We start from the raw sequence: 26,462 nt of genomic DNA on the forward strand, positions 1-26,462 counted from the left end.
CACATATTGGCCATAACAATAATCATGAAAGATAGTCCTTTAAAATGCCTCAAAAAACCTTGTATCCCCCTCCACCAAGAAAACACTAAGGCACTGGTGTCTACCAAAGGTGCTTAATCAACAGGATCCTTCAATTTCCAATTATCTAGCTTTGAAAGGTCCTTGATAGAGAATTCCAGACATTAACTATCTTCTGCAGAAGTTTTAAATGAACATCTCCTTATCTCCTAAATACACCCCCTTAATTGTGACCCCCCCCCCCACCAGTGGAAGAATTTTAATATCCACCCTGTCATGCTTCCTTAAGATTTTATATGTTTAAGTATGATCATCCCATGTTCTTCTAAACTTCAAAAGAATACAGTTCAAATTCTCTTTAAGCATTGATAAGACAACTCTCTCATTTCAGAAATTAAACTGGCGAATCTCTTTTGCACTGTCAACAATCCTTTAGAGACCAAAGCTGTACACAATACTCCAGGCGAGTCCTCGCCAACATGTGCCATTTGCCTTCTTAATTACCTTCTCCTATAGCATGCTAAAGATCATCCTGATCCCTCCATGCACCACTCACTTTTTCCCTAAGAAAAAGCTATAGTTATAGTTACACTATAACTATACTATACTTATACTTACACTATAACTATACTTACACTATCCATATAGTTATGGAACTCTTCAAGGTTCAAGTTACACCAAGTTCTTCCATTAGATAAGTAAAAGTCCTTATTTCAGTCCAACTTGTGCCAATCTCAATTCTTTTCCAAGGACTAGCCTACTTCCTGTACTTGCATTGAACATAAAAACATCATAACCAATGCTACCAACTTCCACTCTCTCAGTTGTACCTCCCTTCACTTTATCTACCATCTTTGTAAGGAATAAGTTAGTAAACAATATCCATTATAATCCAACAGACTCCGAAAACTAAGAAAGTAAGGAGGCATGGGATCCAAGGGGACATTGCTTTGTAGATCCAAAACTGGTTTGCCCATAGAAGGCAAGGAGTGGTTGTAGACAGGTCATATTCTGCATGGAGGTTGGTTACCAGTGGAGTGCCTTAGGGATCTGTTCTGGGACCCTTACTCTTTGTGATTTTTATAAATGACCTGGATGAGGAAGTGGAGGGATGGGTTAGTAAGTTTGCTGATGACACTAAGGTTGGAGGTGTTGTGGATAGTGTGGAGGGCTGTCAGAGGTTACAGCAGGACACTGACAGGATGCAAAACTGGGCTGAGAAGCAGCAGATGAAGTTCAACCCAGATAAGCGTGAAGTGGTTCATTTTGGTAGGTCAAATATGATGGCAGGATATAGTATTAATGGCAAGACTCTTGGAGGATCAGAGGGATCTTGGGGTCCGAGTCCATAAGACACTCAAAGCAGCTGCACAGATTGACTCTGTGGTTAAGAAGGCATATGGTGTATTGGCCTTCATCAATCATGGAATTGAATTTGGGAGCCGAGAGGTAATGTTGCAGCTATATAGGACCCTGGTCAGACCCCACTTGGAGTACTGTGCTCAGTTCTAGTCGCCTCACTACAGGAAGGATGTGGAAGCCATAGAAAGGGTGCAGAGGAGATTTACAATGATGTTGCCTGGATTGGGGAGCATGCCTTATGAAAACAGGTTGAGTGAACTCGGCCTTTTCTCCTTGGAGCGAAGGAGGATGAGAGGTAACCTGATAGAGGTATACAAGATGATGAGAGACATTGATTCTTCCAACTTGACCAACCACTTCCAGTCTTGGACCAACTTCCCAAGCAACATCTGCCACTTTGCCTTTTCAGTTCCCACCTTTCATATATCTGAACAATCCTTTCAAATGACGCAAAAACTCCCTTGCATCCACTCAACTTAGTGAATTAAATCTGTCACGCACAATATCGTCACCCACGATATTGCTTGACTGCTTTCCAGTCACCTGTCACTTTAAGTCTTCATCTCACTTTCATTCTGCCCTCTTTATTCAAGGGAAATGAAGATTGCTTAATGTCATTTCCTGTACACAAGTGGAAGTTTTAGCATCTTATATTGTTTGAACACAAGCCTTAACACAAGCCAAAGAGCAGTACCTTATTTTCTGTGTGGAGAAGCTGCAGTCCTTTGAACTCAATATTCAATATTACTATTTTAGGTAACCACTCCTTTTATCTCTCCCACAGATGTGGCTGTACTTTTCTACATTAAAATGTTTCCTTTTCTGTCTTTGAGTGCCAGTTTCTAAAATGCAATCCCTGAAACATGGTTTGCATCCTATCAGATTTTCCCCTTCTTTTCTCTGCCACTTGGCCTTTCTATAACTTTAACATATTTGTTTTCTTTCTTTACTAGATCTGAAGATCCTTGACCTTGAACATTAACTCTGTGCCTTTCCCCATGGATACTTCTTGACTTGCTGAGAACTTCTGTAATTTTGTTTCTATTGTAGATCTCCATTTTCTGAAGACTGTTGTCTCTAACAAGGTTCCCTCTAAGGTGTGCACGCGCACACATTTTTTGCTACTAGTACACAAAGAAATTTAAACTGCGCACTAAAGGTTGTCACCTCTACCTCATTAGCATGTTAAGTATATTTCTCAATAGTACACAATCACATTTCCTTTTCCGGTTTCTGATACAACATGGAGTTTGCGATGATTTGTCTGCAGATTGTAGAACTGGCCTATTTATACTCTTTTTATTGAAGAAATTACTTGGTGTGCACATAGTATTACTGGGCAAAAAATTGCACAGCTCAAGATTTTTGCACACACTGGTCATTACATGTTAAAGGGAACATTGGTCTCAAATGCCTTTCTGTTCAATTCACTTATCAGTAACTGCAATTTTTCATAATTCTCTTATCAATTTTAAATATCAATAAACTTTTAAAACAGTACCTCATTTGGACAACTCTAATGTGAAAACTGCTGTCATGAAATATCAAGTGCTGAAATCATGCATGCAGAATTCCAGGTGGTGCTTTTTTTTTGTTAAGAATGACAGATTACCAAATGGATTATAAAAAAATTAATTCAAAACCTCAAAAGTTTATTTAGATAGCCAAAAAATTGAAATGTTTTATTTCCCACGAACATGGAAAATATGGAACTAACAACTACTGAGCACATTAAATCATATAATAGCTGATGTTCAGATGCTATGAGATTCTATTTATGATACAAGAATGACAAAATAAGCAGCTACAACTTTAGCTTATAAATAAATACATGTTGTTATTCAGATCACATTCTACTCTCAAAACCCAGGAACAATGTTAAGTGCTTGGTGATTGATAGGGCTTTTATCCTTACTCATCCAGTGAACTAAAGACACTATCCAACCTTTCAATTTGTTATAAACAGAAATCTAAATTAAATTACCTCTGAAAGGATCACTCATCTATTACCATTTCAAAATCATGGGGAAATAATGTTAACTGAGGTCTAAATATAATCAGTAAATTCCCTTTAAATGACAAGGAAAATTGAAGAGCACCTGCTTCTGGATGAAAACTGATTTTGCTTCCTATTGAGATGGCATTACCATGCAATTCAAAAGACTTCAATGTGATGTTTCAAATGATTTTCAAATCAAAATAGCATGCATAATGTGCTCAACATTTATGCAAAAGCACAGTAAGCTCAAAAAGACAAGACACTAGGATGCAGGAGCAGGATCAGGTGACATAGCCCATCAAGTCTGTTCTGCTTCCCCTCAAAAAAACTTTTTAAAACTTCATTCCTGAACTGTACTATAAGGGGATGCTGACTCAGTTAACACTTTAAAATGCCAGCTTAAAACCCTTGCTTTTAATATCATTTTGTCTTTTATTTTTGCACTTGCACTTTATCCCATTGTAAAGCATTTTGAACTAAATGTTTGTATGAAAAGTGTTCTATAAATAAGTTATTATTATTAGATCTGATTGGTGGATTTACTTTGCCTCTCAACACCATTCTCTTTTGACACCCTTACTAATCAAGAACCTATCAACCTCCTTAAACATATACAATGACTTGGCCTCTACAACCTTCAGTACCAATGAATTCCATAGATTCACCACCCACTAGCTTAATGAAATTCCTCCTCATTGCTATTCTAAAGGAATGCCTATTTATTCTAAGACTGTGCTGTCTGGTCCTATACTCTACCATTATTGGAAACATCCTCTCCATGTCCATTTTATCTAGACTTTTTAATATCCTGTAGGTTTCACTGAGACCCCCCACCTCTGGTGAGTACGGAGCCATCAAATGGTCTTCATACATTAACTCTTCCATTCCTGGGATTATTCTTGTGAACCTCCTCTGAACTCATTGTTTTAAATGCAGTGAGTTACCTGATCTGTAATTAACTGTAGTTGGAACAGATTTAATAATTATTTTCAAAAAGGCATTAGGAGGCTGGGTCTCACTGATATACAGGAGGCCAGGAGTGGCCTCTTGTAAATTGGTGAGACCAGATGTAGTTTGGGAGGCCACTTAGCCAAACACCTACGCTCCATCTGCCAGTAAAAGTGGGATCTCCCGGTGGCCACCCTTTTCAATTTTACTTCCCATTCCCATGTGTCAGTCCACGGCCTCCTCTACTGCCGTAATGCGACCACACTCAGGTTGGAGGAGCAACATCTTATATTCCGTATGGGTAACCTCCAACCTGGTGGCATGAACATTGATTTCTTGAACTTACAGTAATTGCCCCCTCCTTCACCATTCCCCTCTCTCACCTCATTTCCTTATCTACCTATCACATCCCTCTGGTGCTCCTCCACCTTCCCTTTCTTCCATGGTCTTCTCCCCCCTTCTATCAGATTCCCACTTCTCCAAGCCCTTTATCTCTTCCACCAATCAACTTCCCAGCTCTTTACTTCACCACTCCCCCTCTCCTGGTTTCACCTCTCACCTACCACCCTGAATTTCTTCCTCCGCTCCCCCACCCACCATCTTGCACAAACTTCTCATCTTTTATCCCCCCCAGTCCTGATGAAGGGCCTTGGCCTGAAATGTTGAATGTTTACTCTTTTCCGTAGATGCTGCCTGGCCTGCTGAGTTCCCCCAGCATTTTGCGTGTGTCGCTATTAATTCTGTTTTGAATGCCTCGGTACGAATGCAGAAGAAAAGTCAGGTTTGCACTGCCATATCACAGCGTGTTACATTATCATTAGCTGACACTTCCAAAGAAAATAAAATGGCTTACTCTTTGACTTGTTGAATCCCAAAAGGCCAGTCCAAAATAGTCCTTCTCCAGAAGATTAAGATGTTGACACACTTTAGTGAAGAGTTCATGCCCCTTGGAATGTCTCTGAAACATGGATATATTGCAATATTCTATGGTTTATAAATTTATCACTATTGGGTACTATGATTTAAAGTGTTGAATGAGTTTAATGCTCAATATTAAAGCTGATTCGAAGAACATACTGCACATGCATTATTGTTGTGTAATTACAGGCGTTGTCACTAGGATTTGGAGAAGTATAACTCCTTGTTTTATTCAGCGGCCACTTGAACTGTGAATACAAATTGACTGTACAAGATTTTGTTGCAGCAAATATCTAACAACAGTACTTTAAGTACTGAAATAAAGTCTCGATAGTTGTACCATTGAAGAGACGGTACTGGAGTTATCCACAGCAGGCCAATATGGAAATAAACCTGGTGACAACAGTGACAGAGGTGACTTTCTCAGTAATCACCATCTTCCTTTTGTTAAGTCTGACTTTGTTTGGTGGAAAGACATTCAGCTTGTGTATTTAAACACTGGCTCCCATCAACTGACAGAATGAATGCATCTCCCTGGATGTTAAAGTTTGATAGGACCCACTGTTAGGCCATGCTAGGAGCACTTCAAGCAGTTACTTTGCACTGTGTGGGCAGTTCAACTCTGGGGTTTTGCATCCAGTGGGGGTAAAATATCAACGGACGTAATACTTCCGCAGTCCATTTCAAGAAAAATTCTAACATGCTATAAATCACACTATCCATCTTGTACACAAATTAATTCTTGCTATTTTTGAAAAATGCTTATCTGCATTTGACGCAAATTACTTAACTCCTGTGTAACAACACCGCAGAATTATTTTTAGAGACAAGTGACTTTATCACTTAAGCCCACTCTGCTTCTTCTTCAGGAACACTAAACTTAGACAATCTTACCAAAAATCATTACCGTAGTTCCTTACTCCTTTGGTTTTGAACTCAACCTTATACTTAATTCATCAATGTTAGTTATACTTAGTACATTAATGTTAGGTATTCTGCTGTCTCATTCTTTCCTATATTAGCCATTTTCTGCAGAGCAATTTTGAGAGCTCACATCCTTCCCCATAAAAACAAATTGGGAAAACTAATGATACAGTGAGTGGTTGTCCAAGTACGGTTTACAACCTCTCATTTTCCACTTGCCAGTAACAGTTATGATTTGAATTGTGAATTCAAAAGATACAGAGGCTTTACCAAGGGACGATTAGAGAAAGAACACCCCAGAGCATTCTTGCACACGTAGTGGCTAGTTAAATGGTGCAAATACCTGGAGGCAGGTTCCCGTCCCATCCTCTCAGTAGGAGAATAATGCAGTACGACCAAAGAGTAGGCGGGAAAACAAATAAAAATTTGTTTCACACATATTGCTTTGAAGTTCATCTTCACACAGACTACATTAATGGACACCTTCTGGTTACAAGGCTTTAAGAAGTACGTCATGAATTTCCCTGGTCAAGTTGGCTCCTGAAATCTAGGTCATCAATTGAAAGCTACACCATTCCCCCCCGCCCCACCAAAAAAAAGTGCTAGAAAGTGCATTATTCTTACCTCAACATCACATTGAAATTCAGTTTCATCCAAAAGAGTCACCTTACACTGCATGGTTTTGGGTTTTTTGGCAACCTTAGGTGGTGACTTCAAATCCTTATTGGTTTTCAGTTCTGCACTCTCACCCTTCTCCTCAGGGACATCTATCTTTACTTCATCCTTAACTTCAAGAGCCGTTTCTGGACCAAGTTCTTCCTTTTCTTCTTGTGCTGGCTGTACCTCAAACAAAATTGTTCAGCAATTGTTAAAAAAAAATCACTGTATGAATTTCAGGACTCCTCAATTTTCATTCAAATTATCTACTTCCAACAGCACTGACAAACGATGTTCCGATTCAAGTCAGACAACATCACTGAGGTCGGTTATTTCAAAGCTCTGCTGAATAATATCAATAACCCAAGACAAAAAAAAAAGACCACTTTTCTTGGACTCCCGGGTTAATTTGTTGAATCTCAAGGGTTACCCATTGTTCATTGGTTAATTTGCACCCCTTAGCTCTAACCAACTCCACATAGTCTCCATGATAATCATGTAAAGAAATTCATTATTTCTAGGTACAGTAGATTCCAGCTAATTGCAACACATTGGGACCAGTACACTTTGGCTCAATAAGCAGCTGCCCCAATTAGCCGAGTTTTCATGGAAATAGTTAAAAAGGTACACAAAAAAAACTGAGTAACCAATTTATTTAAATGAAATACACAAGTTAAAACATATGAAACTGTGTATTTATTCCTAATAGTTAAGAGAAACTCATCTAGTGTATGTTGCCATGTTCTTTGGACTCTAAATAAACAAAATCAACACAGGCAACTCGTGCAGAAATGGTCTGCCTTCATACAATGCTTTTGATAATTGCATTCTCCAAGTTTTCATTTTCATTGTAACATTCAAGATGACTATCGATACCTTCAAATTCTTCGTAGTTCCTAACCTGAAGTACTGAAATAGCTTCATTTTTACTCCTGGCCATTTCTGGCATTTCCAAGCCTGAATGCTTGAAACCACAGGAAGCAAAACAGTTACAAATTGTGCTATTGCTTCTACCTTGCCAGCTATCAGTGACCAAAAATCACTGCTTTTTGAACACAAATCTACACCTGACACTATTTAAAAACTGTTCACTCCAGGCACGGTGTAGTGTCTCAAAGGCTACACATGTGAACCTGACGACACTAGTTAGAAACAATTCAGCAAGTCTCCTGTCCCATTTAAGTGGCATAGTGTCCCAAATAAACAAAGGGAATACTGGTTATTTTCTTGATTAGTTGTTGTTCTTTAAAGATTTGTTCTAAATAAACAACAGCCCCATTTAATTGATGGCTCAATTAACCGGAATCCACTGTATTTCTTCTCTATATTTATCAGTGTTTTGTGTTTCACTCAACCACAAAGCTAAAACTTACAAGCTGTGCACAAAAACAACAGCAAAATGCATTCCGGAAAAATGGGTGGGGAAGAGAATTCATTTACATCATCAACTATTGGGACTAAAGCCCAGATTACTCATTTGAAATTAGTATTAATTTTTAAAACATGCATGAAAATGGTTTATTAAGACTCTTCTCTGCTCTCATGTTGCCGAGTTCCCAACATTTTACCAGATTCCTTTACAATCAGGCTTCTGATTTAGTAGAGGGTAAAGAACAGCCTCAGAGAATAACGTTTTGCAAGATACTCATACTTCTGAAACAGAGACAACTGAGAGAGAGATTTTAATATGTATGCACAGTGCACAGATTCATTGGGGCAAGAAAATAAAATGATAGAAAACTAAAACAAAGAATGGCAGGAAGTGATAAAATTGAAGAATCCTTTAAAATTTATTTTAAGTAACAATGTTAATGAATTGGATATCTTGTTGCACAAGGAAAGTCCAGCTGCAGAACACTGGTATTTATTCTAACATTATGGGGCTTATCTAAAGTTTTATTAATTCCAAAGAGAGCAATTGTTCTACACTCAGAAAAATTCTTCAGATTCATAGGTATTTTTCCACTACATTGCTGTACCAGAGTGCGGCAACTTTGGATGTAGTATTGACTTTTAGCAACAAAAATCGTCATTACATGCATCAGCACACTTAATCACATACAAATTTCGTCTAGCTAGTACCAAATCACTCTAAAACAAAAATAATCACCTGAGTTTCAGCACTGCTAATAGAATGCAAATCTAAGGTTGCTTCTTCGTCAATATTATCATCCAGCTCCTGATCTGCGATAGGTGCCCCTTGCTCGACTACTTCACTTCCTTCGACTTGTTCTACTGAATCCAGCTGCTGCCCTGGTGTTGCGTTGCCAGCTGCTGAAGCTACACCAGCCTCCTTGTCACCTTCTCCTTCTGAAATCTGAGACTTGGGTCTTTTAAACCAGCCAGGCAAGAAGCGTGACAATCCTTTGCTGCTGGAAGACTGCTCCTTCTCAGCCTCCTCTTTGTTGGCCGGAACACCGTTGACGGGTGCTGTTGGCGCGCTCTGGTCTCCACCGGTTTGTTTGTCCACAACTTCTACTGACAGCCGGTTCTCCTTTGGCTGACTTCCTGCTGTGTCGAACTTGGGAGGCTCTTGCTGTTCAGAATTTGGCTGCGGTGGATGGGGATTTCCTGTGGCAGCACTTAGGTTAATTTCTGTTGTCATGATGAGCCTTGAAAACAAAAAGAAATATTTATATCTCAACCTTTCCTTTGGATTGCAAACAGTGTGATTTACCCATTGTTTTCGGACTCCAAACAAAACAGTTGCATTAGAACCATTCTAAAGGTACATTTCTCAACTTTGTGAGCTGACAAATTGAAAAAGAAATGGCTGTTCAGCAATACAATAATATCATAAGACATTCAAAACACAATGGTTCAGTGAGGATAGGTGTTGCCTTATAACTCCAGAGACCCAGGCTCAAAGTCCTAACCTCAGTGATCAGTGGGTTAATGGGATTATCCAATGAACCAGTATAGGCAATAGGCCAAATGTCAAAAGAAACATGAGAATATGACAGTCCCAAAAGCAATTTTAAGCTCTTTAATGAATTACACATACCACAAGATTTCAAGAGCATCTGATTTTCCAATTCCAGACTAATATTTTCCTTATGTACAACATAACTGGGAAACAACTATGAGAGTTTAATAAAAAACATAGATGGAATCCTGGGCATCTAGAAGTAAAGGCATACACAACAATAACAAGAAAATATGACAAACCTTTATAAAACAGTGGTTTGGTCACAGCTCTAGGGACCATGATAAGAAAATAGCAAAATCTGTGCTGAAGAGATTTACTAAACTTAATCCAAAGATCAGGAACAACGAGAAGCAAGAGAAGCTGCTCCCTTGGAATGGAGCATTTAACATGCAGAGTAGATGGTGATCCTGTTCTGACTGGCAGAAGAATTAAGTGTTAGAAGTCGTGGAATGAAGGCAATTTTCAAAACCAAAACTGATGCAAGGACAAACAGTTTTTCTGAAAAAGATAATTTAGGATCTGATAGAGTTCTGTTGAGTAAGGGATGCAGGGTTCAAAATAAGGCATTCAAAAGGGACCTGCACATCTACTTTAAAGAAGGACATTTGAAGAGCTACGGAAAGAGCAAGTGGTGGACTAGTTAGATTGCTCTTGCACTGAGCCAGTAGGTATTCGATGAGCCTAATGGCCTCGTTTTCTCTTGCGTTAATGCAGTTTGGTGAAATTGTACTCATTGTGCACAGGACTAAACCTAAAGAAATAGTTTAATAGTAAGTTTAACATTTGTTTTGTACAGCAAAGAGGGTGGTATTATCAAGGGAAAGCAAATGTCAAAATACACATATCTAAAGAAATGCAGCTACACCCCAATTCTATGGAAACCAGTAACAAAACAAGTCCACATTATGTCCAGGGAGACCCATCATTGGGTCAGTCATTACCACCTGGCACAACAATTTAACACCCTTATTGGAATCCCCGAACTAACAAACAAGACACAGACTTGTACAGTGCATTCCAATAAAACAATATTTCTTATAATACATGTATGAATAAGTCATCTGGAAGAGTGCCCCTGTGCACTGCTGAAACTAATTTTGAGTGCCTTTAAAAACCATAATACACCACTTGGGACACCACATTTCATGCAACTGACCAACAAACTGGCCCAGTTCTTGCTGAAGCATCATGCAGCACACCCTGTGAAGAAGTTTCCAGTGCACTCCAATTTGAAAAATTCAGTATCATAACTAAACCCTTGTTGATAAGGCTATGGCAAGTACAATAGCACATCTGAGATCTTAGAGAACAAAGGGCTATGTCCAAAACAGTGCAGTGCGGGAATTAAGAAATAGGAAAATCAAATCAGGTACAAAACCAGAAAAAAAAACCAAATGAAATGTATTAAGAAAACCAAGACAGAAGATAAAAGAGGTATTTGCAAAAATAAAGGATTTACATAATGGAGAAATGAGACTGGAGAACACAGTTATTTTCTTTCCAGGGAAGAAAGGCTGAATGGTAGCACACTATGGCTTTGCCATTAAAAGAGCATGCCTGTAAAGAACTATAAACAAATTAAGAACATTGTGTTGAAAATTGCTTCCGTAAAAAAAATACTTAGCAAAGGGAAAAGGAAATTAGATAGAAAAGCTTTATTTTTAAAAAAAAGTTTAAACATTTATTAAATTCAGAACTCCCAAGAGATAATGCACCCCAGATAAGAAATACTTATCAAAAGTGTTTTTCCTGTAGATCTAAACCCCAAGACAACTAACAAGACTTCCAGTTTTATCATTATGGAGGCAAAAAACAAATTAGTGTAATTCTTCAGTGGGGAAAAAGAAGAAATTCTTGTCACAATCAGTATATTAAGCTATCTATACCTATTCTAAATGGTTCCTTACAGAGGAACTGAGATAATAATACAAGCTTGGCAACAAAAATTTAATAAAAGACAGCAGATCAGAAAGGTTCCAGGTTGAAGAGCCTTCATGCAATGGCATGTCTACAAAGACCAGTACGAACGGGCACTCCTTCAGTAGTCTAAGGGCTCCTTTCCTGAGAACTGTCTGCAAACTGAAATTGTTCTCGATTTACAATGAGAGTCAATTTACTGTCTTCCCATGTCCTTACAATGGAACGGAATTAGAAAGTCCCCACTTCTAATGGCTAGCTTCAATGGCCTGCGAGAAGTCTGCTAACCAGAGAAAAATCTGCCAATGCTGGAAATCCAAAGCAACGCACACAAACTGCTGGAGGATCTCAGCAGGTCAGGCAGCGTCTATGGAAATGAATAAACAGTCGAAGTTTCAGGCTGAGACCCTTCATCAGGACTGGATTTTAATGAAATTGTTTATGATAAATAATAAGGGCCAATTTACTGTCTTCCTCTGTGCGATTACAATGGAACAGAATCAGAACGTCCCATTTCAAATGGCTAGTTTCGTTGGCTTAAAGATATCTGTGGTTATTATATTGTTTGAAGAAATATTTTACAAGTGTCAATAGAAGAGATTGCATTGTTAATTTCCAAAGCAAATCTCCTATGCAGCCTCCAGTGAGAACTGGCAGTTGTGTTCTTAAATACATCGCAGCCGTTTGATCACTGAAGGGAGGTTACATGCAAACAGTTATTGTTGAAGACAAGTTGCCTTTTGAATCTGTCCATTTGTTAACTCTTAAAAATGTCTGGATTTCGGTGACTAACTTCCTCCATCTTGAAAAGTGCTGTAATTTTCTTTTTAAACCCAAGGGAAATATGCCAAGTCAGATTTCCGTAAGTCTGGATGAAAATGTAGATGGGTGGGTTAGTAAGTTTGACAGGCAGACATACTTTATTGATCCCGAGGGAAGATTTGTGGAAGATATCAAGATTAGTGGAATTGTGGATAGGGTAGAAGACTGGCAAAGAGTACAGCGTGATATAGATCAGTTGCAGATATGGGCAGATAAATGGCAGCGGGGTTTAACCCAGATAAATGTGAGGTGTTGCACCTTGGTAGGGCAAATGCAAGGAGACAGTACACTGTTAGGGGTATAACTGCGTTGCTGAACAGAGAGATCTTGGGATCCAAGAACATAGCTCCTTGAAAGTACACAGGTCAATAGGTTGGTTAAGAAGGCCTATGGAATGCTTGCTCTTATTAGTCAAGGTATTGAGCTCAAAAGTTAAGAGGTTATGTTGCAAAATTATAAAACTCTGGTTAGACTCTGGAGTATTGCACAGAGTTCTGGTTGCCCCACTGTAGGAAGGATGTTGAGGCTTTGGAGAGGGTGTGGAACAGATTTATCAGGATGCTGCCTGGTTTAGAAGGTGCATGCTATCTTGAGAGGCTGAATAAACTTGTATTATTTTCTCTAGAGTGCCAGAGGCTGAGAAGGGATCTGATAGAGGTTGAAGATTATGAGAAGCATAGATAGAGTAGACAGGGAAAATCTATTTCCCAGGGCTGAAATGTCTAATACCAGAGGGTATGCATTGATGGTGAGAGGGGTTAAGTTCAAGAGGGATGTGAGGGTTTGTTTACTCAGCCTGATACAGTGGAAGAGCAAATACATGAGAGACTATTAAAGGACATCTGGTTAGGCACAGGGACGTGAGGAAGTCGAAGCAATGTGGATTCAGTGTAGGTAGGAGTGAGTAGTGTTTGGGTGTTTCTGATTTGCTTTTTAGCTGGTTCAACACAACACTGTGGGCTGAAAGGCATGAATCTGTGTTGTATTGTTCATATCTTCTGTAACCGTGAAGACACTGTATAGAATTCTTGACTGCTATCAGTGGGATATGGTATATCTGTGGAGGGAATTCAGGTAAGGGGAGGGAGAAGCATGTCTTGAAGAGAGCTGAATTGGAAATGGGGAGTCATTCACTAAGTAATTGGATATTTACTCAATAAGCATAAAATTTAGTAATAGGGAAAGTACAGCTACGATTCTGGTGCTCACAGAAAATGATTATTTTTGGGGGGAAAAACACAGAAAATTTGTCAAATTTAATTGATTAGGACTACCCAATGAAGGCAGGGTGCTGAGTAGAGCATGGGTTCACCATTAAGCAGACAAAAGTCAAAGTACAGACTTGGCCTCTCAATTCACAGCAAGTTGCTCTAAATTAATTGCAAGAAAATTTTATGACAAAGCAGAATAAAAGATGATGCCAGAGGAACAACCAAAGCCATATAACTTCAACAGCTTTTCACAGCAAGTGGGTGAGATATTGTAGAGGAAGCCTTTATCACATTAATGATCTCGACAGCTCACAATACAAAAACAGACTAACTGATCAGACTACAATACTGTGCAAAGGTCTAGACATGCAAGATTTTAAAACAGATTTAGTTTTACATGTTTTTTTTTGTCTTCTGCATTAGTATGCCAGTAGGAAAGAGCAATTTTTAGATTTCAAAACATACATTTTCCAAAGAAAATTGTTACAGAGAAATGTTTGTATTTTGTTATGAGAAGTAACACATTAAGTAACAGACTACTTTTCAAACAAAAACTTGATTACTTTGTAGATATATAGCCCAGTGCACCATTAAACAAAGATAACAAAAAGGATGCTAATGGTGACAATGAGTTGAATGAATTAAACTGATTAACGGAAACAGAAACGGGTGAAGAAGGAATAAACATGGGTGAAGGACAGCCAAGCTAAACGGTGAGGGTCTGGCAGATGTGACAGAATCATCAATTTTTACACCATGGCAAGTGAGCACAGCAACAAGACAGCAAGATCTCTCCCAAGGAGAAATTACACAGCAGAAAGGAGTTTCAAGATGTGCTGCCCTAGCTCTTCTGAAGAAGCATAAAGAAACGGGCAAGGTTGAGGACCAGAAATACAATCGGCCACAGAAACTGAATGCAGCTGACAAGAGACAGATCAAACTAGTGTCCCTTCTAAATCAGAAGTTGTCCAGTACTGCTGTCAACTTTGAACTTACAGAAACTACTGGTACCCTAGTACACCCCTCTACAGTCCAGAGGAATCTTGTCAGAAGTGGTCTTCACCAAAAAGTTCCTGCCAAAAAGCCATTCCTACAAAGTGGAGACAAAGCCAAGAGACTCACCTACACACAAAAACACAAGGACTGGGTAAAAATGGCAGCAAATACCCTGGATTGACAAGTCAAAATATGAACCACTATATGGATGAGCACTATATGGGAGAGCACTATATGGACGAGTGTCTGCAGCCAACAGTGAAACATAGTGGAGGTTCCTTGCAGGTTTGGGGCTGCATTTCTGGTGGTGATCTGGTCAGAATTAATGGAATCCTCAATGCTGCAAGTACAAGCAGGTTCTCATCCATCACGTAATACCATTAGGGAGGCGTCTGATCAGTCCCAACTTCGTTCAGCAGCAAGATAGTGACCCCAAACACACGGCCAAGGTCATAAAGAATGAGGAATTCTGAAACAGATGGCATGGCCTCCACAGATACCTGATCTCAACATCATTGAGGCAGTCTGGGATTACCTGGAGAGGCAGGAGCAAGCAAGACAGCCAAAGTTTGCAGAAGAACTGTGGCAAGTTCTCCAAGATGCTTGGAATAACCTACCAGCTGATTTTCTTATAAAACTACACAACAATGTACTTAAGAGAATTGATGCAGTTTTAAACACAAAGGATGGTCACCCCAAAAATTGATTTGATTTAGTATTTTTACTGTTTACTACTTTTCAGCTATTTAGTAACTTTTCATTATTTTTGAAAGTACTTCGTTTTACAGAACTTATTTTACGAGTCCTAGAATTTTGCACAGCATTGTAAATTGTGAATATTAACGCACAAATAATTTAATTTGAATTACTACTGCCCATACCACAGAAATCATAATTTTTTAAAGTGCTATTTTCAAAATCCTAGAAGCTTGCCAAGTTGACCAATCTTGCTTTTTGATCCCAATTTAACTTTCCTATTACAGAAAACAAATATTTTATTTCCACAGTACTGAACTTTTTAGTCTGATGGCGCCAATGAATAACATGACCAAAGGTGGCATCCTTCAGACAGTTCACAAAACTACTTCTTTTACCACTACTTCTTTCAAAGATGACTCTGCTACTCATTGAACCTGTGATTTACAGCATGCTGGAGTGTTTTTGGGCCGATTGAGCAATCTGGCGCTTTGCTGTCTCTGAGGAATTCGGTGAGGTTCTGAGCGAAGTCTGAGCCCTAGAGGCCAAGAAGCCTGGAATGGGGCACGAGCCAATGACCGACTCCATTTCTCGCCGATTTAAGCAGTAAGGAAGATTGAAGTCAACGAGGCCGAGAGAGGAAGGCAAGCGGGTGTTGACCACCGCCCGCCTGCGTTTGATCAGTCGCTCTCTCCCTGTTGCTCGATGCTGCTGGAACCTTGGGTCTTGGGCAAGGTTTAATTGACACAGTCCATGGATTGGACTCTGTTGTTCATGTTATGAAGTGTTTCTGGTTATTCCTCCTTTTTATTGCTATTTTGTGCAATTTTGATCATGGTGGACTGGCTCTGCAGCCAACAAACGACACAACGCTAAACTGAACTGAACATTCCTAGATGGTTTCAATTACTCTGTGGTTTGATGTTTTTTTGCTTGTTTTTTTTGTCATTTGCTCGATTGGTTCTTTTTTTCCAGCATGTTGGGTATTTGATGTTTTCTTTTAACAGATTCCATGGTTATTTTTGTTTTTTGGCTGTCTATGGGAAGATGAATCTCAGAGTTGTATATTGCATATATGCTTTGATAATAAACATACTTTGAATCTTTGAAAAGGCAAATATCAATTTGGTCTTTTATTTCAATGACTACAAAATTCCAAACTGGATTAAGTTCAGGCAAGGTACTAATACAAATTGGTGGTAAACTGCTGGGAGTTGGGAGTTGAAAAAAAGTCACAGCAAGGACCGAGAGTGCACCTTTACAAAGACCTGTCATTAAGTCTACTTGGCCGAAAGTTTTACTGGGTCCACTCATGCAATATGTGGCAGATGTAATCAGGCTCTGTTCGTGTAGAACTCATGAAATCTGACAGAACAGTGTGGGTTCACTACCTGTGGCATCAGTTATTTAATGACTCACCAATGGCCACCTTCATGGATAACTTTCTATAAGTAAACAGCACATTGATAGAAAGGAGATCAGTGAACATTGAAACATATGGGAACTAAACCAATGTACCATGGCAGATTCTGTGACAGCCTAAGAGGAGAAAATTCATGAAATTAATTCATTTTGGGATTTTGTAAGCAGCACTGTAAGTACAGTTATAAAGCAATAATTGGTGGTAACTGTCTCAAGGTATTTCTGTTTTGTGAATGAAAAGTCACTACTTTTGAGTTGGAGTTCAAAGAACAATATTTAACAAAACGTTCTCAAAACTTACCAATTTGACAAGTAACACTGCATGATTTATAAATGTGTATTATTGATTGGTCAGCAAAGCTGTTTTATTAATGGAATCTGGAAGGTTGGAACAGTATTGTACTGCATCCAGGTAATTCTACATCAACACCCTAGGGTAGTCCTGGTAGAAATACAATGGGGCACCTTTTGTGGTGATCTGACAATAAACATGTTTTAATTGATTTAATTTTAAGCATCTCTTTATGCATACTGAGTACTCATAACTTCAAGCCTCCACTTGGGGGCAGCACAGAGGCATAAGTGGTGAGCACAACACTTCACAGAACAGATGGCCTAGGTTCAATTCCCACTGCTGCCTATAAGGAGCTTGTACATTCTTCCCCTTGACCGCGTGGGTTTCCTTCCACAGTCCACCTACCAGTTAGTAGGTCAAGTGGTCATTGTAAATTGTCCTGTAATTAGGCTAGGATTAAATCGGGTGGCATGGCTTGAAGAGCCTATCCCACGCTGTATCTCAATAAATAAATTCTTACAACATAAACACAACACAATTTACATTTAACGGAATTAAATTCCATCAGCCATTGCTCTGTCCATTTTACCAACACATAAAACTATATTAAAGAGAGACCAGCCTTTCACTGTACAGTACATCTTACCCTGAAATAGCTACTGGCATAAAGAGCAGCAGCTTATTTTGACAACATTATGTGCAGTTTATGTAATTAGTTAATCAAGAGCTTGTTCAACTGGAGCTTGTGAATTAGTCATCTTTCAAATTCACAAAATTAACTCAATGAATGAATATCATCTGTTTAGATTTCTGCTGCATTAAATGAACAGATTGACTGTGAGAAAATGTTGCAATTACTTTCTACTTGACTATTGTTGCAGGGATAGATGAAATACTTTACCAATCATTTTCTGTCAGATTGCAGAGGATCTTCCGTAAGTGTCTGCCAAGATTTGGCACAAATCTAAAATGTTGACAAACTTCTATAGCTATGTAGCGGAGAGTATATTGACTGGCTGTCTCACAGCCTGATATGGAAACAACAATGCCCTTGAAAGAGAAATCCTACAAAAGCTAGATCATAGGTAAAGCCCTCCCAACCACTGGGTACATCTAAATGAATCGCTGTCATAGGAAAGCAGCATCCATCATCAGAGACTCCCACCACCCAGGTCATGCTCTTTTCTCACTGCTGCTATCAGGACTCACACCACCAGGTTCAAGAACGGTTACTACCCCCTAACCATCAGGCTCTTGAATAGACGGGGACACTCACTTGGCCATCCACTGAGATGTTCCCTCAACCAATGATCTCACTTCAAGGATTCTTTATCTCATGTTCCCGTTATTTATTGCTATTTATTTATATTTGCATTTGCTCAGTTTGTTGTTTTCTGCACTCTGGTTGATCTTCATTGATCCTGTTATAGTCACTATTCTCTAGATTTGCTAAGTTGGCCCACAGGAAAATGAAACTCAGGGTTGTATATGGTGACATATATGTACTTTAATAATAAAACTTATTTTGAACTTTTAAAATATAGTAGAACTTAGTCAACTGTAGTGATGATTCTTCAACCTTTCAATGTTGTATTATAGTTTGGTGTCTTTTGCTTTTTAAGAGATTATTTCAGTATAGTATTTCCCTTCAGCATGTACATGCTCAGAGAAATGTTAATTATTACTTGAGCTTCTGTGCTGCTAATTTTACATGGGGTGTTATTTAAGCTAGAGCAGTAAGAAAATGAGAAAGACCGGTGAATCATTAAATACCACGTGCAAGAGGGAAAGTTACCTGAAATTGCAGAAGCACAATGAGATTAGTAGTTGCTAAATGTGTCTACACTCAAAACTGCAACTACATTCAAAAATGAGATGCTGGTAAATAATAAACTGCGTCCAGGTGTTCTATATGCAGCAGGAGTAAATTATTCTGATAAAATTTTAATAATAGTAAGTACTTTACTGATCCCGAGTGGGAAATTCTTTCGTTATAGCAATATTTAAAAACACACTTAGCAGTGTGCAGACTTAACTAATAATAAAGTACAGAATAATAATAGACAATAATTTACCAATGTGCAATAAATGAATGAAATAATGAAACAGACTATTGTACTGTGAAACACACACATTTCCAGCATCTGCTGATTAATCTATTGTACTATGATGTGTGTTCTCCTGTCACACAGAGATGAACTGTTGTACATGCTTATTGCATTCGGTAGGAAAGATTTTCTGTAACGATCCTGGTGACTGCGGAGCTGAGTGAGTCTGTTTGAAAGGGGGCTCCACTGCTTATTCAGTCGGTCGTGGAGAGGATGTGCCTGATTGTCCATAATGGATAACAGTTTGTTTAGTGACCTCCTCTCCACCACCAACTCAACTAACTCAGTCTTTTTGCATCACCAGCACCGATGCTGCTCCCCCAACATAAAGCCGCAGAGAAGACTGCACTCACTACAACCGACTGGTAAAAGATCTCCAACATCCTGCTGTACACACTGAAGGATCTCAGCCTCCTGAGAAAATCAAGTCTGCTCATCCCCTTCTTGTAATTAGCGTAAATTCATAAACTAATATAAATGAGTTGTGTTGAGAGAGTTTATGATCAGATAGGTGAGGGAGAGATTTAAACACAAACTGAGTGATAACTTTACCCAAAGGGTAGTGAGCACCTGGACTGAGCTGTCGCAGGAAGTGGCCAAGGTGGGTACAACTGCAACATCTAAGATGCATTTGAAAAGGTACATGGAAGAGAGGGGCCCGGAAGGTTATAGCTCAGACGCAGGCAACTGGGACTAACGGGGAAGCTGTGGCTGGCATGGACTAGTTGGGGCTGAATGGCCTCTTTCTATGCTGTATTACTGTGACTAAGAGATTCTGCAGATACTGGAAATCTTGAGCAAACACACACAGTGCTGGAAGAACTCAGCAGGTCAGTCAGCATCTATGGAGGGGAATAAACTGTTGACATTTCAGGCCTGGATCCTTCAACAGTTAAGTGACTATGTCTTCTCCATAGGAAGTTTATGAGTAATCAATAACTTTTTTTAAAAAAAAAAGGATCTAGTACTTTCCTAGCACACATGATGAATAAACTCTTCTCAGGAATTATAACTGACGCTTCAATGACAGACTCTGCCATGTCGGAGTTTGTCATCGAAACACTGGATATAATCAATACCTGTACCCAGCTGGAAGCCTGAGAGGAGTTTATTAATCATTAGTTTGGTTTCAAACAAGAGTAACATAACTTTCCTGAACACTCTCTGAAAGGCTACCAATACTACAGAAGAATATTTTCTAAATTAACTGATTTAAAGAAATCAGATTAGTATTCAGCAACAGATGTTCTCTTACTCATTGTACAGTATTAGCAAACTGCTCATTGTGGTGAGGTTACATTAAACCTACTAGGAAGAAAATGACTGCACAATTCTTACATGGAAAGTGCATTTAGTATAACTTTGGTGCTTTACGAGACTTGTAAGTGTATGAGCCACAAACTGAGCACACCAAGTTGAAAGACCTGCACATCTGAAAGCCTGTGTCCAAAAGAGAGTGCCTCCCGTATGAAGGGGGCCAAATCGATTCACCACACGATCGATCGGCTGCACGCGCACTCGCTATATTCTCGTTATCAATCTGATACGGTTGCTGCAAGAAACAGCAGAGAGTTGTAAGCATGGCATAGTGCCTCCCCTCCATAGACTTCTCGCTACCTCAGAAAAGCAGCTAGCATAATCGAAGATACTACCCACCCCAGATATTCTCTCTTCTTCCCTTCCCATCCTGCAGAAGATACAAAGCATAAACAGGAGAAAGTTTGCAGAGGTTGGAAATTCAAAGCAAAACACACAAAATGCTAGAGGAACTCAACAGCTCAGGCAGCATCTATGGAAATTAATAAGCAAACGATGGTTCAGGTCGAGACCCTTCTTCAGGGCTGGAAATGAAGGGGAAAGATGCCAGAAGCTATGATGGCACTAAAGAGCAGCTTCTTCGAGCTCAATTGTGGTAACAGCTTAATTTCTACCTTTAATATCCCTTTTATTTCCTATTCAAGGTGGATGGGGTTCTGTCAGCGCCCTTGACCTGCAGCTGCACTCAAAACTACGGTTCTTTACGGCGATGGTTCCCAATCCTGAGTTTGTTGATTTCCCAAGGGCACGACCTAGAAGACAAGTGTGCCTTCAGCTTTCTGAAGCTTTGTGGCCCTGTGGATGAGCCAATTCTATGCTGGTGCCACTGAACGAAGCACCGCGGAAGATAACAGAATATCAGGAACAGCAGATCAGCTGTCGGAGGGCTCTGTACTTGGCGAATTGCTCTTTCCCTGTTTTTCCCTCGTTGGTGGGGGAGAGTTTTCTGCCAATTCTTGAGTCGGGGAACTTGAAAAAAAGCAACTTGGCAGATTTTAACACCATAAAATCAGCGAGTTGCTTGTTTTTGTTGGTCTCCCCTCTTGCTGTGTGACACCTCTCTGCCCCTTTATTAGGGGGAGAGAGAGACTGTGGCACGTTGAATTGGTCGGGTGAATGATCAGTTTTTCTGTACTGCAGATCATGGTCTCTCAGGGGCTTTGCCATTACTTATTTGGTGAATGGTGCGTGTTGATGCTTTTTTGCTGAAATAAATAAGGGAGGGCCAGTGTTGATGTTTGCTGCTGCTTGTGCATGGGAGGGGGGAGTAGGGGGCTTTGGGGTTCTAGCATTTTTACTGATGTTCATTCTTTGGGGTACTCTTGTGTTTTCATGGATATCTGTGAAGACCAAGAATTTCAGGTGGTACATTGTATACATACTCTGATATTAAATGGAACTACTGAACTTTTGAATTAAAAGGTGGGGGGAGGGGAAGGAGGCCAGCTAGAAGGTGACAGGTGAAGCCAGCTAGGTAGGAAAGGTAAAGGACTGGAGAAGAAGAAATCTGGTAAGAGAGTAGAGTGAACCATAGGAGAAAGAGAAGGAGGAGGAGACCCAGGTGGTGGTGGTGGTGGTGGAGGAGGAGGAGGAGGAGCCGGTGGAGGAGGAAACGAAGAAGACAAAGATGTTTAGTCATCCCAAGTGGGAAATTCTTTTGTTACAGCAGTAACATTTAAGAACATACTTGGCAGTGTGCTGACTTAACTAGTAAAGTACAGAATAACAAAATACACAATAATAATTTACTAATTGCAATAATATGCACTAATAATGTACAAAATAATAAAACAGAGACTATTGTGCTATGATGTGTGTTCTCCTGTCACACAGAGATGAACTGTTGTACATGCTTATTGCATTCGGTAGGAAAGATTTTCTGTAACGATCCTTGTGACGGAGTTGAATGAGTCTGTTTAAAAGGGGGCTCCACTGCTTATTTAGTCGGTCATGGAGAGGATGTGCCTGATTGTCCATAATGGATAGCATTTTGTTTAGTGACCTCTTCTCCACCACTAACTCAAAAGAGTCCAGGTTGTAGCCAAGGACAGATCCAGCCTTTTTGATGAGTTTATTTAGTCTAGACCGATGCTGCTCCCCCAACATAAAGCCGCAGAGAAGACTGCACTGATCTTGCACCTTACTGTTTACCTGCACTGTATTCTTTTAGCAGGTTTTGCACTTTACACTGTATTGTTATTGTTTTACCTCAATAATTTGATCTGTATGCAGGAGAAGCTGTTCACTGTTTCTTGGTACGTGTGACAATAATAAACCAATACCAGTCTTTTTCCTCAGGTAAGGGTCGTCTAAAACCAGTAGGCAAAGGCTCAAGATGAGAGGGGCAAGATTTAAAGGGGACTGAGGGGAAACTTCTATTACGCACACAGACAGACACACAGGGTAGCGCATATATGTAGCAGACTGCCAGTGGAAGTGGAGGAGGAAGAAACAACTACATCATCTGAAGAAGACATTTAGACAGGTACAAGGATAGAAAAGATTTAGAGGGACGCAGTCAAACATAAGCCAGTAGGACTAGCTCAGGTCAGCAACTTGGTCAGCATGGAAGTTGGACTGAGGGTTTGTTTTTATGTCACACAGCTCAATGACCAATGGTGATCAGAATTATACTCTGTACAGTTCTGACATTCCATTAAAAGTACAAATTGCCTTGTCTGGCAAAAGCTGCACTTGTTTTCAACTGTTGAAACAAATTGCTAGTGCAAACATCAGTATCTGTGCAATGCCCAGTTCTTTACAAATTGTGGCTGCCTACTTATACACTGCAAAAACACTGTGTCAACATCCATACCCAGACAAATGAGCTGAAAAACTGCCAAGCTCTCTTTTCTGCAAACTCTATAGCTGCCATTGTATACTTTGAAAGTGAACTGCAGCCACTAATCTGTTCAGGCAAACACAAGCCAAAATGCAAGTACGGTACTAGTTAGTCTAGCCCTTTCTCTTTCTCGGCTTTTCATTTGAGGTCTTGGCCAATACAAATTCAATGCCTCCATGCATCTTATTACTGCAAGAACAGCCAGAAGATGTAAACCACCTAATCGATACTTTAGTATCACACAACACCTAAATATGTTAGATCATTGACTTTAAAAGGCAATTTAACAAAGCTGGTGTAGGTAGGAGTCAGAACTCTCCTATAACAGTAGCTCAAGAGTCTAAACACTGTCGGCTGGTGGTGTAGTGCCATCTGCGAGGCAAGTGGTCCCGGGTTCGAATCTGGCCAGCTCCTTGCATGCTTCCACCCGTGCTGGGTGGAGCGTCAAGCTGGCAACTTGGCCTCTCAAAAAAACAGACAGAAAATGCAAAACAGCAAAGTAGCTGCCTGATGTGCTACAAGGTGCAGAGAGGAAGAAGACTCTAAAGAGCAGTCCAACTCACATTTACCAGCAAACTCCACCCATCTCTGTCAAGATAGATAGTCAGCATCTTAAAATGTCCTCCCTTAATCTGTCTCCAGAATCAAATAGCTGTTTATTAATTATATGAACACCAGCATCTAATGAGCTGGAAAAGAATAATAAATTAATTGTTCAGCAGTGCAACAAGTTTAGAAAGTAATTTTATGCTCAGCCTTAAAAAAAACCTTAGGGGTCAGAATTTTAATCTCTGTGCAAAACACAAGTCTTTCTTCTGGCCCCTAATCTAGCTCACACTTTGATCCTCACCCCAGTTCTAAAGATGTGTGGTCTGCTGATCTTACCACAGGTGACAACAACCAGGGCCCTGGGGTCGCTGGTGTTTAGGGCAGCAGTGAAAGTCCTCCAACTCTGCCTGTATAGAAGGATTCTTCATTGCTGTTTCCATAACAATTGTCTTATGACCAGTCAGGGTTGGTAACCTTGAGCTGAATCCCAGAAACTGGAGGACCGGTGGAGCACTCTTAGCCTGGCCTCTACCCTTTGACCTGTTTTGCAAGGGTGACCTTACCAAGAGCCAAAGCACAAGGCCCTGACTCCAGCCAACATAGCTCTCCAGGTCACTGAGGCACACAAGCCTCCAAACCACAACAAGGTTGTGATCCTCTTGGAGGAACCAGGGAAGGCAGATAACCGATTTGGTGGGGATGTTCTCTTTCACTGTTTGTGATGGACTAATCCCAAGCTCTAGCTTCTCAATACTCATCCAAATATTCATCTCCAACATGCGAGGACAGATGTCACAAATTGGGTTGGGGTGGTGGGGGTTTATAGATTTTTTTTGAAGGCAGCCTTTAAAAACATATTGTAAGCATTTCCTTGGTCCACCTAGTAATCCTTTAACATAAGAATCCAGCCCACTTAGAGTGCTTTCTGGCAGGCAGGTGAATTAAGAGTAGAACTGAATGTTATCACAGCCTGGATGATGGGGATGGCGACCACAGAAAACACATTCACTTAAACATTCCAGTGAATTCAATTACAAGCTCCTAGGGACAGAGAGAAAGATTCAAGAGCCTGTTCAAAATCTTTTTGAAGGAATGTAACATTCCCACAGATTCTTGAGAATTCATGAACCACTACCAAACTGAATGGCCATACATCCAGAGGTCACACCAGCCCTGCACATGACTAATGACTGAGCAAACTAATGCTGTGTCAGCACTCATGTTGACGCAGCAAATCAAATGGGCACTGATGAGCCAAGCAAAACAGAGGATCAGTGAGAGAAAAACAATTATATTGGTCAGGAGTTCCCAACCGGGGTCCATGGGGATCCTTCAGTTAATGATAAGGATCCATAGCATTAAAAAAGGTTGGGAACCCCTGATATTGGTGAAGGGCACATCTGCAACAGGAAAACTTTACTGATTTTCAAAAGGTTTTCAATTAAACAAGAAACACATCAGGTCAGTCTCAGGAGATAACAAGACCACTCAGGTTTATCTTCAGCTAATTCAGCAATGGCCTGTTCCCTGATAAGTCAAGACACAAGTTCAGTCACTACTCCTCATACTGCCATGGCCTGGAGTTGTCCAGATCATTCATGTCATATGGATCAATAGAGGGAGTGGAAAAAGTCTTTTACAGTGGAGTAGTAAAACAAGCTGACAGAAGGTAGAAAAGCTCTATTTTACTTCCTATAGTACCAGACAATCACCAACTTAAATCTGGAAGCCTAAACCACCAAACCTCATTATTGAATGAAAGAATCAGAGAACAGAACAAAAAGCAATAAACTGTAGATGCTGGAAATCAGAAAGAAAAGCAAAAAACACTATTAAAATCAGCAAATAAAGTTTGTGGAGGAGAAAGAGAATCAACTTATAAGATTAAAGCTCTTTTATCAAACAACATTTTACCATTCTAGCAACACCCACATTCCTAGAATTAAGTTGAGAGATCTCTCTTAAACCACAAAGACTCGTATTACAAATTATCTTTGTATCTCTTTCTAGAATATTGCTATTCTTTAGTAATGGGGATTTAAAAAAAATAATTAACACTCAAAAGGCATTTTCTCTAATTCGCCATTTTATAAATTATTACGGGTCCTCCCCAGTTTATGACAGGATTCCTTCCATTGCTGTTCATAAGCTGAATAGTTCACAAGTCAGAAATGTGGCATGTGGCAATATATTTAAATAAAAATGTAGCTAAACTGCTGGCAATGAGTAATTAAACAAGGGTATTTAACACAAGCAGATTTCTGTGAGATGCAATGATATTGCTGAAAATTCAGTGTGTACATGGCAGAAGTTATCTGCCACATGGCAGCAGCAGCTGGCAAATACATCCCACCAGTCTCCCATATGCTCAGTCGTATGTATGGGCTGTACATGAATTGGGCATTAGTAACCTGGGGAGGAACTGTCGTTATCTTACTGCTCACTGGAGGTGAAAAACCTATCAAATAATACACCAAGTAAAGATTTTATATCATATTCCAGAAATATTTTCAACAGAACACTCCTAGCATT

General features: G+C 39.7%; 1 protein-coding gene across 20 annotated transcripts in view; it reads right to left on the reverse strand.

The window, feature by feature from the left end:
- Positions 1–26,462, reverse strand: part of LOC140715917 (protein 4.1-like) — a 162,642-nt gene that overhangs the window by 86,626 nt on the left and 49,554 nt on the right. For 16 of the 20 annotated variants that reach the window (XM_073028445.1, XM_073028444.1, XM_073028449.1 and 13 more), the window contains exons 2-5: positions 8,937–9,438; positions 6,794–7,006; positions 6,513–6,536; positions 5,181–5,285 (exon numbers count right to left, since the gene is read on the reverse strand). In XM_073028445.1, the coding sequence (XP_072884546.1) occupies positions 5,181–5,285; positions 6,513–6,536; positions 6,794–7,006; positions 8,937–9,431 (837 nt within the window). In that variant the 5' untranslated portion in view covers positions 9,432–9,438. Of the gene's footprint in view, positions 1–5,180; positions 5,286–6,512; positions 6,537–6,793; positions 7,007–8,936; positions 9,439–26,462 lie in introns of those variants that run through there. The other 4 variants (XM_073028453.1, XM_073028462.1, XM_073028447.1 and 1 more) reach the window with 2 other exon arrangements.

This window comes from Hemitrygon akajei, chromosome 24 (assembly GCF_048418815.1).
Source record: "Hemitrygon akajei chromosome 24, sHemAka1.3, whole genome shotgun sequence".
In the NCBI taxonomy this organism is placed as follows: Eukaryota; Metazoa; Chordata; class Chondrichthyes; order Myliobatiformes; family Dasyatidae; genus Hemitrygon; species Hemitrygon akajei.